This window comes from Amaranthus tricolor, chromosome 3, assembly GCF_026212465.1.
Source record: "Amaranthus tricolor cultivar Red isolate AtriRed21 chromosome 3, ASM2621246v1, whole genome shotgun sequence".
Classification (NCBI taxonomy): Eukaryota; Viridiplantae; Streptophyta; class Magnoliopsida; order Caryophyllales; family Amaranthaceae; genus Amaranthus; species Amaranthus tricolor.
Window position 1 is genome coordinate 33,668,754 of NC_080049.1, and position 14,978 is coordinate 33,683,731.

Sequence of the window (14,978 nt, forward strand, 5' to 3'; positions counted from 1 at the left end):
GGGAATGTGGAGCTAGACTTCAAATAATTGACGACTCTTTTGTTTATTCATATTAAATAGTCTTAATGAAAATATTTTTTAATTTTAATTTTTACTTAATGTATTTTATGTTATTATTGTTAATAATAGTTTCAAAAATAATTAATAGATTTATACTAATATAAATGCGTTTAACATATTGTTGATAAAACTTGCTTATAAATATGCAAGTTCACTTGATAAGAAATTACAATTTTGAGTAAAAAATTTTTCTCTTACTTATTTATTTGTTTTTTTTCTCTATTCTCTCTAAGTTTTAACAATTATCAGATGTATAAACTCACATCTTTTTTAGAATTAGAGAATTCTCATCCTTAAATATGTTTTTTTTTTCTTCAAAATTTCTCTTTGCCATTTTCTCAAGTGTTGATGAATGGCAATGAATTTGTGAAAAAAATATTAAAATATACAAATATGATCATATACACAGTCAAGTAATTTTTTACCATCTCATCATTTAAGACTAATAACCAAAAGGGTTGTTCAATCTTGGGGGTACTCACGGAAACAGAACTCATTTGTGCTCAACATAATTATTGTTTGGGAGCATAATATGTAGCATGTGAATTCAGTTAGTACACGAATTCAAGGTCAAGTGTTAGGTGACTCAGATTAATAAATGAGCTAATTTAAGATGCAGTTCACATCAAATATAGATCAATGTCGGATTTATACTATCTCAAAATAAAATTTGGCTCTAAATCAAATTCATGTTGCATTAGATTAGTCTACATCAATTATATCATGGGTTAAATCGAGTTTGCTAATTCCTTAAATTGTGTCATTTTTAGTGTTGAGATGACTTTAGATCGAATTATATCATGTTAGAATTGACCTTAAATTGAAGCATATTTACTTTAGGTATAATTTGAGTCATATATTTCAAATTTTGATTTTCACTAATTTGGTTTGATTTCAAGGCTGAGGTATTTGCATCAACTTACATGAAGGTTTATTCCAAGTTTATATCAAGTTTATGTGTTGCATTGAAAATTTTGGTAGGAGTTCAAGACAAGTCCGTATCATATTTCACCCTAATTAACATCAAAAACATAATCCCACATTATTGGAGTTAGCATATTAGTTAATATAAAGTTGTACTTAATTGATAGAAATTTGAGTGAGAAAACATAGTGAGCTATGAAAAATAGAAGAGAAAATTTTGGATAAGCCAAACACTATATAATAGTGACTGAAATAGAGTTGTCGTCATCATCATCATATCCAGTGTATTCCGCTCATAGAAAACTATGGTTAAGGTCTGGGAAGAAAGAACGGCGAAAACTCATACCCATAAAGGAGAGCGTTGCCAAAAGAGTCCCTCGACTCGAAGTGACTGAAATAGAGTAAGAATATTAAATGGAAAAAAAGGCAAAAAAACATAATGTTACAAAAAGAGAATAGAAGAGAGAAAAGGTAAATGCATTTGGTTAAGCTGAGCATTGTTCAAGCTCATGCTCATGGTATGAATCCCTGGCTTTAGAGTTTAAAGAGATCAGAGGATTCCGATACTAGCTTATTTGACCAACACAAACTCGATGATTTCATACAAATTAAAACATAACGATATTGGTTTTAGATACAACTGCTAAATATACATATCAATGGCGTTACAATTGGGTCTCAATAATTTCTGGCTGTTTGATTTGCACAATCGTAAGCAAACAGATGTCAGATTCATCGACTACAATGGCGGAGGATCAGTGATGCGTAAATTTAAAGTATATGATAAAAATGATGGCAAGGAGAAGAACACCAATAATTCCGCCAAAAATCCATTTGTTTTTGCTTATTCTACGTGACATAGCAGTCAGGATCTTCTTGCTTTTGTCAATGGCATTGTCTACCTCATGAAGCTGAAGTACAAGAAAGATGAAGAATTATTGGTCAGTTCACATCAATTTCAAATAGACTGTAGATATCCGTCGGGAATCTAAAAATAAAATGAGGGATTCATGTTCAAATGTGAGCTTAAGCTCATACAACTACCTTCAATGCCTACATAACGAAACAAATCCTTGATAGCTACTTTAGTTAGTGACACAGCACTGAATCTTCTTTTTACTTACATTCTCAAGGGACAAAAGGTTTATAGTTCTTTTGTTTCTGATTATGATGGCCAATATTAAAATGGCTCAAAAAATCATGTGCACTTCTTATTCATATGAAGTTGCCGACTAACAAGGGAAATGTTGTTGCGTACATCCGACCCCCCAAACCCCGCCTAGGTGGGTGCTACTTAATGGCCTTTGAGTATTGAAATGTTGTTGTGGAATTTAACCTATCGTAAGTTTCATGTAAAATAATGAATACTAGGAGCACTAAAATCTAAGAAGGTTTAGAAGGGATACCTTTGTGTGCGAGTGAAGGAGGGTTTCACGTTGCTGCTGCAAATCTTGAAGAATTGACACACCCAACTCTTCTGTCTCCAATATAGTTCTCCTACTTTCCCTAATTCTCTCACTAGATTGATTCAAACGTTCTGTGGAAAATGCCAATCTCTCTCTCTGATCTGAGGAAGTCTGCACAACAGATGATCAGTGTAGCTGTTCTATACTTAAGTTAATGGATAGGAAAGATGGACAGTAAAGACTTGAAGACATGATGGTAGAAGGCATCAAATCAAGTAATCAACTCAGCAAGTCAAAAGCACATTAATGCTCAGCTTAACAATTTTCACATAATGCAGGAAAAAGAAAACAATTAAAAAATTTGCATCTCCTTTATAATTGGGTTTTCATGCATCAGACATGTTGATTGATATTGGTGGGTAAACAAACAATCAGTTGAAGCTATAAGAACAATACCTAAGAGCTTCAAATCAGCTGTACTTCTGAGGAACAAGCTTACCGGTACAAATGTGCTTGTAGCCTAAGTGGGGAACATCTCTAATCTTTCTGTTCTGACAAAAAAGTATATAATATACGAATCGCAATCTAGAGAATCTCTTCAAAAAGTTAAAAGTTAAAAGTTAAAAATTAATTAAGATCAACACAAATCAAGATGCTTGCAGAGCAAAAATATGCATGCCAAGTACATCCATTTGACTCGTGACATAAGAATTGATACTTCAACTGCCAGTAATTAGCCAATGATACATTTTTGATGGTTAAATCATGCATTTATTTAAGAGTCTACATAAAAGATTAAGATTAAATTAGAATTAAAGCGTTTGTATGGCCAGCCAATATTTTTTCCTTTTCCCACCTTTTGAAGGTAAGTCAGCAAAGGGAAGAGCAATACTACTGAGACTAACAAGAAAACCAAAGGTAAATAACACGAGAACAAAAACAAGCATGACAACCGGAAAAAAAACCCAGCTACTATTTGATATGATATAGATAGAGATTTTAGAGAGAAAAAAAATCAGTCATGTTAAATGTTATGCCAAGAGTACCTTGTACGCATCTACCATTCCAGCTTCTAATAACTCTTCTCGAGCAGACTGATCATGATTTGGTGAACTGATCTTCTTCGCTTCTCTTTTCAGATTATTCAAATCAGATTTATAATCCCTCAGCTTTGCAAGAAGCATGGCCTTCACGTTGGGTTGCAAGCTTCTAGCTTCAAGATCCATTTTTCGTATCTGAATAGAACCAGAGAAAAATTAAAATAGAAACTTCCAATAAAATCCAATTCAGAAAAAGGATAACTATAATATAGTACCAAAATATCAGCCTCATCTAGGCCCGCCTTAATTTCAGTCAGCTTCTGTTGTTTCTGCTCTGTAAATCATTCAATCACAACACGAAGTATCAGATCTAAATGCACAACAAAATGAGTAATACATATTTTCACAACAATAAACTAATTTGCATATCCTAAACTCAGAAAAGGAAGAGCAAAGGACTTCAGGAGAGAAGAAGAAGAGAAGAAGAGGGCATAATGCAAACTTCTTTCCCTCTTGCAATTTGCAAGTCCATTAGCAATCGTTTACTTGCATGGCTACTATACTTGTATCCTCATATATGGTAACCAAGTACAATTGGATCATAGAACAGACTAAAGATACAATCCACCTCTAATGAGAATTGTTATCCAAATTTCAAAAAAGAGGAGATCCATTAACGATCGAAGAATAGCTGATTCATATACTATTTGGGAACAATAATCCATCAGGATTTATTCAAGAAAAAAGAAACAATGACCAACTACTTCATGTTATTCACCTCTTAATTTAACATGTGTCCCCAATTTCATACCAAATTATAGTTCAATCTCAATGACCTACATTGTCCTACTCTTGTGAAGAATAGCTAAATTTGTTTGTTTTGGTCAAAAGAGAGCTAACAAAGTACTTCTCTTATGTGGAGTACTGATTATTAATCCTGAGAAACTAAGGCAAACATATTACAAAAAATGGATGACTTGAACAAGATTTCCAAGAAAAGAAAAACCACAACAATATTAGGCCGTGACAATTCGTCACATAATCTCATCGTGGCCCACTCATGTGGACACAGGACACCCGTGGACTCGGGCCCGCAAAACCACGAGTTAAGAGCGTTGACTTGCACATACACTTGGTGAGGTTCATTGTTTCCCAAAACCATAAGGTGATAGGAAGATTAGCTCACCCACTATATATGCAAGTCAACAACCCACTATTTTATCGATGTGGGATCTTGTCTCACATGTGAAGTATTTCCAACACTCCCCTCACATGTGAGCCACATATTTCCAAGAAAAGAAAAACCACAACAATAACAATGTTTATTTTTTTGTGCAGAAATGCACTCAGTAGATGTTTTAAGCAAAGCTGTCAACGAGCTTAGTGTGTAACCATAGGGATGAAACCCGTTCATAAGGTACTTCAACATGAACCCAAATACAATTATAGAATTGAAGTACTCGAAGTCAATCCTCTCTGGGCACTAGTACGTTAAACCTACCGATAAATAAGTTCCCAGCACAATGCAATTACAATTTACAACACAAAATTTTTCCAAACCAGCCTCAAAGCTATGCAAAACCAATCACTTCACTAATCAATGTACAATTTGGATCAAGCCTGAACTCATCAGAGAAAAGACATTCACCGACTATCCAGATCACTAATTTCAAATTGTTATTGTGATCTAAAAATATACTAGGTTTCAAGTAAACTTCAAAAGTCCTCAACGAAAACCTAAAAAATTCAGAAATGAACAAAACTAAAAGAAACATAACACCATCAACAGGTTAAAATGATAAAATCCCTTTTCTGATTGGAAAACCCTAATTACAAACATCTCTTTATTCCAACTAACAAAATCAACAGAAACGCTAAGAAAGAAACAATTACAAGTAATTCAATCAAAACGAAATACAAAAGAACTAAAATAAATAAATCAGACAGAGATGAAAAAAATTACCTTGATCGGAAAGAAGAGAAGTAGAAGAACATTTGTTGGAGAGATTAGCCGACAATTCACAGTATTGGCGTTCGTAGCCATCAAAAACCTCACTCATTTTTCCTCTTACCGCGATTCAGATCAGTGATTGAGGACAGAGAAAAAGAGAGCGGAAAGGTATTGTTAATGGAAACTTCCGGTCAGAAAAAACGAGCAGAAAAACCGTTAGGTGGAGAAGACTACCGACGTAGTGACAGTTAAGTTTTGCATATAACACTTCAACGCCTGTTGGAAAATATATGTGTCGTGATACTTTCATGTTTGGGTCGTACAAGAGCGTCATTACCATTGACCAAACATGACCTGATCAGAGCAGGTCAGAGCAGATCAGACCAGAAATAAGTCGATTATAAAAATCATAATTATATTGTCTATATAAAAAATATAATTAAGTTGACCTATATATTGTACATAAAACTCAGTCTGAAAACCTAAATATACACCTCTATTACATATTTACATGGTTAGAGTGTGTTTTGATCAAACTTCTTTTTAAAAATACTATTTCGTTCTTCATAAAAAATGTTTAATTATGAGAAAGGTATATCAAACATAGAGGAGTACAGTCAGAGAGAGTAATATTTATAATTTATATTTTATATATTGTTTATAATAGTTGGTGGCTTCCTAAAACGACATCTCCATTTAGTGGAAAAATACTACCTCCTATTCAGCCTAAGTGTTCCATTTTTTTGGGCACTATTCACTTATCACTCTTAATTTGTATTTTACTCTTAATCTATAAGTTAAAATATAGTCATGTGGGATCTTGTTTGATATCAACATTTTATAATTTTTAATTAAAAATAATTTGAGATATTAAGGGTTAAAATATTACCTTAACAAGTATGAAAAGTCAAATAAAACAATGAGATTCAATAGGAGGGAGTCATATTTTATAATATGTCTCCTCCATTATTCCCCGGTTGACTTTAAAAAATCGAGCATGAAAAGTAGTACAATTTTATTTATAAATACTCCATAGTATCCACTCATCAAATACAAAACTACCAAGTACAGATGGATAGCTGAGGCTTGATGATAAGACATGAGAGTTTATGGTAATATAGCATAATAGGATATTTTTAGCTTATTTTGATTTAAATAAAGGGTTAGGTGGTCAAACCAGCCAATGCTAGTATTTGTTAAGTAGCTGGTTAATACAACTTATTGTTATGAATAAGCTATTTTTAAACAAACTGCTCATAATAGCAAATTCATAATCAGCTGATTAAACCAGTTAATAAAATCAGCTTCTCAAATCAACCATTACAATCATCTATTAGCCATTTATCAAACATTCCAATAGACCAAGAAACTACAAGTTTGATTTAATGCTTTCTCATTAAGATAAGACTCAATTTTTTTTGAATCATTTTCACCTACAAAGCAAACCATACAATATAATACCAAAATTGTGTTCAAACATATTTTGACTTAGGTATAATTGTTAATTACAAAAAAATCTACTAACGGACCAAAAAGACGAGAAGATCCCTAATTGATAAGGAAGAGCTTACAACGTTGAACCATCAAAGTTGGTTCGATACAAATATAACTAGTTTAACAAATGTTAAAAGAAAGTCTATTAGTCTTTCTTTCTTCGTTTCAATCTTTCAAGGGCACCAAGATGAGCATCAGCTGTTTTAGCCTCCTCCCCATCTTCTAATTTCTCAGGCTCGTCCCGCTTTTTAGCCAAGCCGCCAAAAACAGCACTTGGCACATCCTTTTGAGCAATTTCAACCTTTTCATCTTCCTCATCTTCCTCATTGTCACTCTCATCCGGCAGCTCGATCTCCTCCTGATTTACATTTCTTGCAGATTCATTGCCTTGAGATTCATGCCCAGCACTGACGAAACCAACCATCCTAGCTTTGTCCTTGACTGAATCGCCATTATCTGCAGGAGCCAACTTCCTCTCAAGGGCTGCCATTTCATCTTCACCAACAGTCTTATCAAGGCTTTGTTTTTCATCTTTTTGCATCGCATATTCAGGAAGTATGAAATGAGTCTGCAAGAAATACAGCAGTCAGAAATCTATTTTAACCAATAAAAATCCTAAATCAATACTGAACACCATATATGGCACCAAATATGATGAAAGAAGTAACCTCAAGTAGATAAAGGAACAACTCAAACATGAAAGCGTGATCAATGATAAAGTCAAAGAAATGGAACTAAAGACTGAAGTACTACTTCAAAGATATAAATAGTTGTCCATCCAATTCCAAGCCAAGATTAATGCAGGACCTAATATTTGATACTATATCAGGGATTAACTAAGCATTATCTACAAATGCTTTTTCATTTCCAAGTTACTCCATTACCTAAGGCCATTAAGTGGCTCTCTATCTATGTGAAACAAATAAAAATTTATTTGGAAAAAAATATTTCTGAAATGCAAATTTTACATAATCTTTTGTGGGGAGGGCAGAAATTTACTGTTAGGTCCGGAAAGGTCATTATTTGTGACACGCAATAATTTTTTCAGTGTGGATTCAGGACAGTGAAATATAATTCGCCAATAAATTTGAGATTCGTCAAAATGACCCTAAAATAGCCAAAAACCGACCATGTTTCACTTATTTTGATTCGCGTTTTGCAAGAAGATTAGTAAATCATGTGACATTGGTTCAGGAATATGTAGAGAAAATGAAAACATTACACAAACTGGAACTAATAGGTAATCTAAGATTATCAATGACAAATAATAGGTTCCTACAGTTGACCAAGTGAATACCAGGCTAAGCGGTAGCGCCAGCTTTTAAGAGGCAAGAAAGTCTCCACTCAAAACAAAAATTCAATTCGAAAAACCCTATTTTGTCCTTACTGCTTTATTTATACTTATATGGTTAGATTCATTCTACTGTAATTAAATCTTCTTCCTAGTTCTCCATGCCAATTCTCTGACAAAATTCTACATATAGTCAGTTCCTTGCATGCATTTTAGTGCTTTGTACTTGCCAAGGTACACTAAAACTGACAGAAAACTTAAAGTGAGCCAAAGTTCCCATCAGTAAACATCAGGAAGGTTTTACTTTTAGGCAACCACTAATGTTTCTTTAGACTAATCTGAGACAAACTCCTAGCAATACTAGACCACATGATCAACCACAACAATATGAGGTCAAGGGCTCTCTACACAGAAAAAGGAAAACTAGACGAGATTAGGAAACACATTATTATTATTAATATATCTATAAATGTACAGCACAGCCGCACAGGGATGTTGAAAACTGATAGCCAAAAAAACTTAGACTGCCAGTACCGATAATTAAAAAAGTTTAACACCAAACAAAGTGGGTAACAAGATGAAACTACCTGGCTGTAACTGGCAGCAACACTTCTTTTTATGCGGAGCATTTCTCTGAAAGTGTCTTCATTTCCATGTTGGACCTCAAATTCATGCCATTGATTCCAGAAATCAGGATAAGTTCTCGGATCTGAGAACTGGGAAGCATATGAGTAAATTGCACGAGCACGATCAATCTCCCCAAGGCTCTTCTCAAGTTCAGCATACTTCATACACATGGTCTTCACATCTTTGTCAGGAAGACCAGATTGAATTGCTTCCTCATATATATTCCTGGTTTTTGGCACACCAAACATTTCAGCTGCACGAGCTATATAAATCTCGTACATGCTCAGCTTCTCACTTGCAGGAACAGCTTTAGTAGCTTGGTCATAAACATTCATTGCACGCTTCGCTAAGCCATAGTCCTCCTCCAACTTAGCATATTGCAGGTACAGAGGCTTTACACAGTCCCCAGGAGCCTAAAACAAATCAAAATGTCAGACATATCAAGCTATAGCAAAACAATTTTTTAATACATACAGTATATGAGGATCATAGTTAAATGATGGACCAATTAAACAGATATAACACTAGAAAAAAAGGGAAAATTGTCAAAATAAAAAATTACCTAATCAAAACATTTTTTACAAAAAATTACCTAATAAATTTGTTTGTCAAAAACTACCTAATGAAAAATTTTCTTTGTCAAAGATTACCAGATAACGGCTTTCATCCATTGGCCATTATCTGGCTTTGACCCTTAGATTTTGACAAGACCTACCTTTAAAAGTAGTCTTTTACAAAGAAAATTTTTATTGACAAAAAAATTGAACAGTTAGTGGATGAAAACCGTTACCTGGTAGTCTTTCAATAAGAAAATTTTTCATTAGGTAGTTTTTCACATTTTTTATCAAGTAGTTTTTGACCAAAAAAATTGCTAGGTGGTCTTAGATGTCTATCAGAACATCAAGAACCCAATTGAAAAGTTGTGTACTCAATTCAAACTAATTTTTATAAAAATCACGAAACTTGACAGGGTGATACCAATTGAGTCATGAATTGGATGCAGTCTTCTTTTATTATTTTTTTAAAATCGACTTAATTGCTTTTAATAGGTTAATCATATGCTCACATGTGACAAAAATATGTAATTAACCTACAAAAACAATTAAAGGTATATCATGGCTCAATTAATATCACACTCAAATAGCCAAAAGCATTAGTAGTACAGCTAATAATATACCTTTTCAACGGCATTTTCAAAAAGTTCTCTTGCTCGTTCCAGTTTAGTCTTCCCATACCTCTTCACAAACTTGGATAAATATGTTACCCATATATCCTTCACATGAGGATATTTAAAGATCTTCACACCTCTTTCATAAACCCTAAAAGCATCTTCAAAGTATTTATGCTCCTGGAGACAGAAAAGGAACATTTTAGAACTTGAACATGCAACTGATAGTGTCATATAAAATCAAACTAGATAAATCATACCTCTAGAAGCATTGCATAGTTTATAATAATTTGAGGAGTTGCAATTCTTAGATCCAATATTCTCTCATACACATCACGGGTGGAATCTAAATTACCAAGGCTTTCCTCTAAATCTACATAGAATGTCCACAATTTCAATGATTTGTGCAATTTCATCTGAACAGGCTCGTGACCATCAGCAGCAACTGTAAGCAAAGCACACAAGTCAGCACTTAATACCACAGCACATGAAAACAAGAATGCCGACGTCTGAATCCCCAAAAAGTTTGTTTTGACTGCATGAAACAAGAGGCTATGGTGTATCGTTGTCCACACATAATGTGTTCCTCAATTCATGTATTTGAGAATCATGACCCCTTCCCCTCCTCCTCCCCTCTTTTTCACACACAAAAAAACCTCAAAAGAAAAGTTTTGTCAAAAAGGACATCTTATATCGACAATCAGCTCATTAGCCACAAACTTACCAGCTGACTAAACAAATAGCACAAAATCTACTCAATGCAACGATTTTTGGCAAAGATGTCATAACAACTTTGCTAGACCAAACAAAAACATGCCATTACACCAATGACAAGTTGCTCCCACCTAGGTGGCGACTAGGGATTAGTTGCATACAACCTTAACCTTAAAATAACAAAGAGTCGATTGACCCTTGATTGCAAACACCATCTACAACTTCACATGATAAAGTACAAATGAATAATGATCCACTTAACTATCGTCCAATATAACTTTGTGAAACCAAACATGAAGGAGAATTATTCTACATCTCCAATACAATTAAAAAAGGTTGAGACTCACAAAATTAAGGATTCATAAACAAAGTTGTTTAAGCCAATATCTCTAGAACACCACATAACAAGGTCACGGTTATACAAATCCTTTAATTGTTGGATCATAGTCCAACATTGGGCTTATATGTAAACATATATGTGTCATTTTAATTTATTAAAATTGTCTTTATGCTCAACTTAAAGTGATCTAAGTATGCTCAACATATTGCTTGCTAGCGATGACATAAGATTTTTGCATAAAACTAAGAACTTTTTATCAATTGAGATGAAATATCTTGGAGACGTCTCTTTTGTATTATGTATTAAAATACATCAGGATCGTTCACGAGGTATTCTTGGATTATCAGAAGAGTTATATCGAAAATGTGCTAAAAAGGTATGGAATGCGAAATTGTAAACCAGTAGATACCCCGTGGCTAAAGGAGACAAGTTCAGTCTCAACCATTGCCCCAAAAATGAATTTGAGAAAAAGGAAATGGAAAATATTCCTTAAACTTCGACCTTATGAAGTTTAATGTGTACTCAAGTTAACACTCGTCCAAATATTGCATACATAACAAGGATGTTTGGACGTACAGGAGATCAGATAAGCTTGAGGTCATTAGGTATGTTGACTTTGATTTTGCTAAAATTTTGTCATAGGACAGCGTATAGTATATTATTCAAAGACCTCTAAGGTTATTATGTGACAACGACTCCGTAATAAAATTTTCTAATAACAATAAAAGTTAGAGGAAGTCAAAGTTTGTGGCTCTCAAATTCTTAGTTGTAAAGGAAAGAGTTCAGGGTAAAAAATTGTCTATTACATATATTGGTACGAACTCTAAGATTGTAGATCCTCTTATCAAAGCATGACCACCCAAGTGGTTTCTTGAGCATGTGGCTCATATAGGTGTTGTTTCTACTATGGAGGATGTTTAATTTAGTGGGAATTTGTAATTTTGTTTTATACTTTTATTAAACATGTGTTGACATTTTAGTTAAAAAGTTTTCCACATAAAGTTTGGTTTTACAGTGATTATGTTATGGTAATTGTTTGATCTCACTTTTAAAGTGGACCAGTTGAATACGGACATTTTAAGATCACATTGTATGTCATTTCCATACTACACATCCACTTCATGATTTATGTCATTCTTTTGTGTTGGTATTATGATCATTAAGGTCTAGTTACGACAAATGTAACAGATTGCTTTGGTTTATGCTGATATGAGTGATAGACAAGATTTGTGCCTGATTCATTATAGTTTTGACACTATGGTTAAGCTCAAATTTGATTTTATAATGACATATTGTTATATAGTTTTTACATATAGCCCAAGTGGGAGATTGTTGGATCATAGTCCATTTGGGCTTATATGTAAATATATGTGTCATTGTAATTTATTAAAATTGTCTAAATACCCAACTTAAAGAGGTCTAATTAAGCTTGGGCTTAATGTATCAATAAGTTGTGAGTCTTAAATGTGTAGGGACTCATTTTATAACTGTAATCTATGATGGGCTAAATACTAGTCACAGGTTATTGATATATATAGCAGTTATGGTCCCTAAATTATACGTATTCTTTTTCTCCCTACCAGCCCATTATCAAAAGAATAAACGTGAGAGCATTAAGGGTCGTCACTATAGAGAATACGTATTAATCTAGAAGATTCAATTGCTCTTGTTCTCCATATTTTCTCCCGTGCAATGGAATTAGGTAACCTTTGGCTTTGTTCTTTTGATTCAACATAATAGATCCTACTTTTTAGTAATGGTTTTCACCATTTTTGTCCCATCATTAATTACCAAAGATTCTGCTTAAATCAAGCAAAATGAAGGAAAAGATCTAAAACATTTTCTCTACATCTTATAAGAAAAATTCCCAGAAAATCAATTTTAATCGGTAAAATTTTGTTTCTATTGGAAGACGTAATTTTAATCGGTAAATATTCAATCCTATGAAGCACAAAACACTAGAGAATCAACAAGTCTAGTTTCTATTTTAAATATCAGAGGTAATTAGTTCAGGTCAATTTCAATGAATAAAATCAGCTTAATCAGTAGTAACAAGTTCAGTCAGCCAAAATAACAAAGCTGAAGCCAATGTATCATCTGCCACCCCCCCCCCCCCCCCCCCCCAAACAAAAAAAATTAACCGTAGCGGAAAAAATGCTGACTGAAAGTAATATGAACATAAAATCAGAATCCAAATGCAACAGCTAGGTGCATTGGCATAAACAAAAAAATGAGCACAACATATCGAGAAAATGATTACCTCGACGCTTCACTTCAACGGAAGGCTCTGCCGTGGCACGTCGCATCAGTTCCAGTGCTCCTTTAAAGTTCTTGTGCCTCAATTCCATCTCAGCCCATTCACACCAAATGCTAGCAAGATGATCAACTGCCTTATAATTCACTTGCACAGCTTTGTCAAAAATTACCCTAGCATTACCAAGATCTTTATGAGTTTCATAAAGCTTAGCAAAAGCTACCCACAATGTGTGAGGTTTTCCTACTGCCTTCATTGGATCCACAGTTCTCACTGCCTCAGTATAAGTCAATATCTGCCTAGTTGGGTTTCCTTCAAAGAGCTTTACCCTCCGATGCCATTGCTCCACATTGTGTGGATTTTGGCGAAGAAGCACACTATTAGCAAGCTCGGGTCGTCTGTCCATCAAATGCTCCAATCTAGCCAGCCGCAAATCCACATCATTATCATCATGCAACCAAAAATTCTTTAAAATCCTCTTCTCAAACTTCCCCGCAGAAAGCTCAACATCCCCCCTAATATCCTCCTCATCATCCTCGTCATCCTCTCCAACATTCTCTCCCTCCTCATCACTTAAATCCATATTTTCCATCTTATACGCCAACATACTCTCCTCAAACTGCGAGTATGCATCAAAAATAACACTAAAATCTCTAACGGTCACAACCGTCATCATGCCTTCTTCAAACACATCCCTAGCCTTCTCAGGCAACTTCCTCCTAATATAATAATCCGCCAAAGACGTCCACAGCCGACCCACCTCATCTGTAAACTTTCTAATTCCACCCCTAATTATAGCATCCACATTCAATCCAGACACCTCAGTAGCATGCTTAGTCAATAAATCACACAACTCAAGCCAAAGACGATGTTTAGTCTTCTGTTTAATACTAAAAAACTGATCATCATTCAAAACCCCAGCTAATCTCTCAGCAGCTTCCTGCCACCTCTCAGAATCAATCAAAAACTCAATAAAATCCTCAATATGTGAGGAATCATACTTCAAATACCTCCTATAAACCCTAAGTGAAGTCTCAATAGGAATCCCCTTTTGACTAACAAAAATCAAATAGGGTTCCCAAATTCGATCATGCTGCGTGACAGGCAAAGCACAAAGAGCACGATCGAAAGTTCTACGAGTACGAGTAACTAATTTCTGCTGAGTTAGGGTTTGTAAATACATAATCCAAATTCTAGGCATTTTATGCATAGTAACTAAAGCACGTTCAAAAGTATTATTTAGGGTTTCATATTGAGAATGTGTAATAGGAAGATTACGAACAAGTTCAAGACGTTCACGAAGATAAGCATACCAAAGTTTGTAGCTACCAGGTAAAGCTTTGAGTGCTCTTTCGTAGATGATTGCTCTTTTTTTGAAGGGAGATGCAGTTCTGGCGATAAGGTAACGCCACCAAAGACGAAGACTGAAAGGGTTTCTGAGAATTTCTTCTTCGTAGAGAAGATCTTCTTCTGAAGGGTATAATTCGCAAGGTATGGACATGGCGGAGAAGTGTTGGAAGGCGGCTATGATTGTAGATTTCTGTACTCTTCAACTAAAATCTCGGCCGGACGACTGATGTTAAACCATCGTTTTCATGTTCTACGAATGGATATTAGAAATGTGTAATGTGTTTAGATTTTAGATGTGTTTTGATAGTTGCTTTTGCAGTGGCTTTTGATTTGCTACGTGAAGTATGTACTTTTAACAC

At 34.3% G+C, this 14,978-nt stretch overlaps 2 protein-coding genes across 2 annotated transcripts; both read right to left on the reverse strand.

Moving 5' to 3' along the window:
• Positions 1-1,445: 1,445 nt before the first annotated feature.
• Positions 1,446-5,678, reverse strand: LOC130809128 (vesicle transport v-SNARE 12-like). Its single transcript, XM_057674770.1, has 5 exons — positions 5,394-5,678; positions 3,706-3,764; positions 3,437-3,625; positions 2,391-2,561; positions 1,446-1,895 (listed from the first exon to the last, which is right to left on the reverse strand). The coding sequence occupies exons 1-5, from the start codon at positions 5,488-5,490 to the stop codon at positions 1,740-1,742; spliced, it is 672 nt and encodes a 223-aa protein (XP_057530753.1). The 5' UTR covers positions 5,491-5,678; the 3' UTR covers positions 1,446-1,739.
• A 1,105-nt stretch (positions 5,679-6,783) lies between these two features.
• Positions 6,784-14,945, reverse strand: LOC130809129 (uncharacterized). The gene is made up of 5 exons (XM_057674771.1): positions 13,276-14,945; positions 10,222-10,406; positions 9,971-10,141; positions 8,754-9,206; positions 6,784-7,443 (listed from the first exon to the last, which is right to left on the reverse strand). Exons 1-5 carry the CDS (start codon positions 14,768-14,770, stop codon positions 7,021-7,023), a joined length of 2,727 nt encoding a protein of 908 aa, XP_057530754.1. The 5' UTR covers positions 14,771-14,945; the 3' UTR covers positions 6,784-7,020.
• Between the last annotated feature and the right edge of the window lie 33 nt (positions 14,946-14,978).